Source organism: Macrotis lagotis, chromosome 1 (assembly GCF_037893015.1).
Source record: "Macrotis lagotis isolate mMagLag1 chromosome 1, bilby.v1.9.chrom.fasta, whole genome shotgun sequence".
Taxonomy (NCBI): Eukaryota; Metazoa; Chordata; class Mammalia; order Peramelemorphia; family Peramelidae; genus Macrotis; species Macrotis lagotis.
This window is the reverse complement of record NC_133658.1, coordinates 646,362,601-646,368,600: the sequence shown is the minus strand read 5'-3', so window position 1 is coordinate 646,368,600 and position 6,000 is coordinate 646,362,601. Positions and strand designations below refer to the sequence as shown.

Here is a 6,000-nt window from a genome sequence, read left to right as displayed (position 1 = left end):
CAGTACAAAGACTTTTTTACATCTGAGGAATCTCTTAAAATGTTCTTAACCTCTTAAGATATCCAGGTTCTCTTGGTCTGAGGCAATATAGTGTGATAAGAGAAGTGGTTCTGAAGTCAAAACTATCTGGATTTAAGTTCTAGGCATGGCAATTAACCTCTAAAAGACTTAATGCTGAGAAAGTGCCAACTTACATGGATACTGAGGTTTTCCTTACCTGAGTTTGCTCTACCAATGAAACCACACATATTACCCTTTTCCCTTCAATTTCTTGTATTCATTAGTTTTCTATTTTTTTGCACCTTTATTTTAATGTAGTATAGATTAATTCTTTTCTCCTCTTCTTTTTACTGTTCACAAGACTATAAAAATGTCTTGAAGGATTTACTGACCCCTCATGTTATACTATACATGTTTTTCCCCTTATATTTAAAAATCCATAGTTGTTTTTGTGGTGTTTGGAGCTGATAGTTTTGGTTTTGTGGTGCTTGGAGCTTACATCTAAGTGAGGAAAATGCAAAACACAAACTCAGTTTAGAGTCTTAAATTTGTCTCTTAGCTAGTAGAGATATAACTTCAAGCAAAAGTCCAAAGTTACTACCCCATGTACGACAACTTCCATTTATTTCAAGACATTCAGTCAAAACACAGCCCACCTCTCCCATTCCCCTTCTCAGACAACACAAAGACACAGTGTTCTTCATGGATCTACATCCTGAATGATCTTGTTAATAACAAAATTATCCAGATCTCAGTGTTCTCTTGTCTATGAAACAAATATCCTTTTAAACCAGACACATCAAATGGTGTTCAGAGACTGCATTAGCCATCTTTATTGCACTCAGAGGAATAACTCAAGACACATATGTAGAATGGATTTTTTGAAGTAGATGTTTTCTTGACCCAATTAATTTTTTATTCACTGAAAAAGTTGACAAAGACAAAAATCCTTTAAAATTGTGCAATAATATAGTAAAATCTTTAGCAGAAATCAGTGACTTAAGAAACTTAACAAGGCAATTTAAATTATAAACATCTAATGTTACTTTTGAGAGGAACACATATAGAGTTAAATAAGAGCAATATAGGATTTTTTTTTGCAAATGCTTGTGAATTTGCTTAAAATTTGAATGATTCCAAACAGAATTTTTCAACCTAAAAGTTCTATGGCAAATAGAAGAATAATTTTGTTTCATTTCACCATTCACTCTTGCATCCCTCTAAGATACTATACATGAGACTAATACCATTTCTGGATTACTTGGCTCTTAAAATTTGTGATATGGCTGCTCTAAATGAGTGGGCAGAAACATATATGCATTGAATCCTCCCCTCAGCCTTTATCTGTTAAGTGGTTATGATACCTTCTTGAAAACATACCTCTCATCAGCATGCTGCCAATATGTTATCTTATTCCATCGCTTAGGCTTGCATAGAGAAGAACCTGTATAAACTCAATGTACTGGTTTTTAAACATTCAAGTGAAGACTAATTAGATGGCAGAAATTTCAAAGTAGAGTCCTAATAACGTAAGTTGTTTCAAAGATCCCTGCCTAGGTATTTAATCAACATAAGGTGTTCTTTAATTTGATTATTTTCCTAGATGTCTTCTTTGCAGAGATTTTATTCTTTGCCAGTGAGAGTTGCAATAGTCTGGAGGACCTGCAGTCAGTAGACAGTCTTGGGTGAGGGGTTCTCCATCAGTAGCAGCAACCTTGGTGAAGAAGGACTCAAACTGCCAGGATGGAGTTTTCCCCCAGGAGGAAAATTTGGGGATGTATTTTCAGAAGATGCAATCACTAGTCTCTAAACCAACTGAAAGAATGACTGAATAAATCAAGGTGTGTGTGTGTGGGGGGGGCTTCTTTCTCAAGTCCCCTACACTTGCCATTGTCTCCTCTCTATTACTCAGAGGTGACCTACTCAGGCTAATTTATTGAATGGACATTTAGGACTATACTGGATGGTTACATATTATTGGAGGAAGAAAGCAGGAGATTGCTGAACTCTCCCTCTGTCCTCAGTGGCAGAGATCCTAGGGATATCATAGAGGATGGAACTAATTCCTACAAACTCCTTTTTCAAGAGACAAAAGCTCCTCCCAGTGGCTAGTATCATAAGGATTTTCATAAACTTTTATGTCAGCCACCAAGTTGCTAGAGGATTTGTTTTTAACAATTTGGAAAGTTGGGCTTTATATCCTTGGCCTCTTGATGGGACCCTCTGAAGGACTCTATTGTCCAATCATGACTGTCTTAATTAAATATCTCAAGAGAGGACAATGTCACATTAACTCTACAGGGCTTTGCTGCACACACAGACGGCCAACTTCCAGTAGAAATATTCTGATGTTATTCCTTTGTCCAATTTGTCCCCCTTAATCAATTTCAATGATCCATTTAAGGAACTTGGTTCAAATGGCATGAGAAGTGGTCACCCTAATGTCGACTGGGCAAAAAATGAAAACCTCCCACTCTCCCTCAAACACAACAGACCAAGTGGACAGCATCTTCACCAAGGCACAAGACCCCCTTTGCCAAAAACACCCACTGACATTGGTTGTGTCACAGTGAGGGAAAAGACCCAGTTACTTGAAAAGGCTCTCAGAAATGACTTTACATTTCCCAGTGCCGTTCAACCATACTGGAGCCCTTTAGACTTCATATATACATCCCGACCTCACACAACTACATGAAGAAAGCTGATGTGCTTCAAAACTCCATAAAAATATACAATTTACACATCGCTGCATCTATCTCTACCTATCTTAGTATTCTGGAGCTGAGCTCTTTTGTTTATATAAAATACACTAGCCCTACTAGGCTGCTGACAGCCCAAGGGCTTTAATCCAAAGGGAGAGGTGGTGGCCAGCATAGTCAGTACTGTGCACACAGCATCAGGAGGCACTAGGAACTCTCAAAAATACCTAAACACCGCTGACGGAGACCTGATCTATACACAAAATTACCTATACAATCAATGAAAACAATGTCTCAGAGCTCATGTGAGCCTGAGTGGTGGTCTTAACAGACATGAAAGGATTGGTGGGAAGGGAGGAAAAGAACCATATTTCCTACTTTTATTCATCTCACTAAATTAATTTATTAATTTAAATTTAATTAATTCTCTCTTCTCCCCACCCCCTGATTTTTAATCTTTTAAACTACTTAAAGGAGTAATTAAAAAGGGAGGTGGAAGGAATAATCAATAATAAAATCCCAGCCAAGAATGGAGAAAACCAATAAAACTGTCTTTCAGAAAGAAACAATGGCCTGGGAGAAGATTCACTTTACTACCACCACCCATTAAAAATGAGAGGAGTAGCCACACTGAGTGAAGCTTCCATTATTTCAAATATCCCTTATCTGAAATTAAAGTCAACAGTTTAAAAAATACCATTGGCTCTTTCTCCCCCACCCACATTATCCTTAGGAAGACTTAAGAACATTTTGTTACACAAAACAAGATACTTTTGGTTAAAATAAATCAAACACTTGAGAGAAGACAGAGGTACAACACTGCATCAGGCAGTGCTGGGGAAGCTTCACAAAGCTTTGCATATCAGAAACATAGATTAAGAGACATAACTTTGGATTCTCCCACAGGGAGGTCAGTGCTCCGAACCTGGGAGGAAGTTTCACAGTGAGGAACCACACAGTACAACCACAACAACAGCGGACAAGGATGCAGACACCTCTAATTGCTAAAGAGAAGCACGACAGGCCGCAGGGCATTCTATCTGAAATGGCCAGTGTTGGTTTTTGTTTTTGACACATAAGTGACATTACAAAGGCAGAAGAAAAATTAAGAATTATTTTGAAAAGAGAATGAATAAACCCCATTTTTGCTTTTACTGCTAAATTCTGATTTGGTGGCTAAAATTTTTGGATTGTCCAGGAATTTTTAATATTTTCTCTTTAGAGGAAGGAAGGGAGGGAAAGAGAAAAGAAGAAAGGGAAGGAGGGAGAGAAGGAAGAAGGGAAGAAAAGGTGAGGGGGGACAGAGAGAGAAAGAAAGGGAGGGAGGGAGAGAGAGAAAAAAGAGAGAGGGAGGGGTAGAGGGAGAGGGAGAGGGAGAGGGAGAGGGAGAGGGAGAGGGAGAGGGAGAGGGAGAGGGAGAGGGAGAGAGGGAGAGAGGGAGAGAGGGAGAGAGACAGAGAGAGACAGAGAGACAGAGAGACACAGAGAGACAGAGAGACAGAGACACTGGCCCAATCCAAAACAGCTTTATATACCAAGTATTTTTAAGAACAAGCACTTATCTTGAAAACAAAACTTAAAACTGAAGATACATAAATGGAAAAATAAGGTCCTCTATTTGCCAGGGTACTGATTGGTCACCTATCACTGCATTGAGCTGGGAGCTAAGGAATCCTTTTCCCCAGTAGAGACTGCAGCAGAGTCTAAAAGAGCAGCATTCTCGTTTGCTGCCATCTCAGCTTCAAAAGTCACCTCTCATACACAGGCAAATAGAGTAAAGTCCATCGCTTAATATAAGCAAGGGTAGGCTTCTGGGTGGCAGGCGCGCACACTGCAGCCCTGTCTAACTGAAACTGAGGCTGGGTTTCAATCTCTCCCATCAAATACAGTAATGTTTAAACACAAGTTAGATTAAAACAGGTTTCTTCAGGAATGGTAAAACCAATGCTTTTGTACCACTCCTGGGGCCTGTGAGAGAGGAGGGGCTCAGTAACACATGCAATGTCACATAACCACAAAAACCTGGCCCCACAGAGAGGCCCCAATAAATTAACAGAAAATAAAAGCACCCTCCCCACCCCCAGATACCCCAAAACTTGCATATAAACAAAATCCAAAGAACATTTAAAATTCGGTCACTCCTTCAAGGAGAGGGGGTTTTCACCCACTGTAGATCTCTTGAAGTTTTTATTAAATACATTTTTGTTGTCTTAGAAAAATAAAAGGGAGTAGCCAATTAAACCAAAAATTATCTCACAGACTTAAAAGCATGCCCAGCAAGCACAGCCCTGTAAGACTAAATTAATATCAAATCAAAGCAATTTGATGACTAAAATCAACCTGGTTTCTTGATGTTCACAGTTGATTACTACAAAGTTTATTCATCCATTTCTTTCTTTTTTTTGTTTTTGTCCTTTTTTTTTGGCCCATATAAAAATAACATATTGCAACTCAAAGTGCATTTTTTAAAATAAACCATCAACTATCTTTATCAAATAAAATATTTACACCATTTGGTTTACAGTGAGGAACACTCTTCAGGCTATCACCATGGGGACGTCATCTGAAAATCCTGTTATCATGGGAGCATCCTCATCATCATCTCCTAAAGACAAATAAAACTGTTGGTAAGCCTCTCATACCCAGTCATAGGCGACTTTACCCCTCCCATAGCCCCTCTCCCCACCACACATACCCTCTGCTCCCTGACTTTAAAAGACGAGGCTGCAGTCTCTATGTGGTCCACCAGGTGAATTAACAACAGCAAGCTCTTGATGAGGTCACATGGAGCTTTGATCATTCTATAACCTAGCCCTGACTTTGTTATGCCTCTCAATACATCCCTGAACCATATAAGATCACAGGATCCTATATAAATTTAGAGCTGACAGCTGAGGGAACTGAGACCCAGACAGGTCCAGGGCTGACTGGTGGCTGGCACATGACAGACTGCCTCAAGATGTTCTGCAACTTGACTGAGGCCAAATCAGGAGCAGAACTGAGATTTGAGTCCAGGCCTTCTGGTGTGATTCCTAGCATTCTGAGGGCACTAAAGGAGTCTAAGTTTATTTTGGTATCTACAGTTTAATGTGATTAGGAAGTTAAATTAGCAGGAGGAAAAGAAATGACATGGAAGGTGTGATATTTTCATGGGCTTTCCTTGTTACAACGCCCCCCTTCCACTAATCAAAGCAGAGTTATCTGCCTTCTCTACTGGACCCATAGTAGGTAAAGACCCACGAGGAATCTAAATTCCTTGAAAATACAAGCTGTACTTCCTCTGCATTCTATGACTTGTGTC

General features: G+C 39.4%; 1 protein-coding gene across 1 annotated transcript in view; it reads right to left on the bottom strand.

Moving 5' to 3' along the window:
• Positions 1 to 5,060: 5,060 nt before the first annotated feature.
• SORL1 (sortilin related receptor 1) overlaps positions 5,061 to 6,000 on the bottom strand; it is a 198,660-nt gene continuing 197,720 nt past the window's right edge. The window contains exon 48 of the mRNA XM_074215297.1: positions 5,061 to 5,304. Within this exon, the coding sequence (XP_074071398.1) occupies positions 5,237 to 5,304 (68 nt within the window). The 3' untranslated portion in view covers positions 5,061 to 5,236. The remainder of the gene's footprint in view (positions 5,305 to 6,000) is intronic.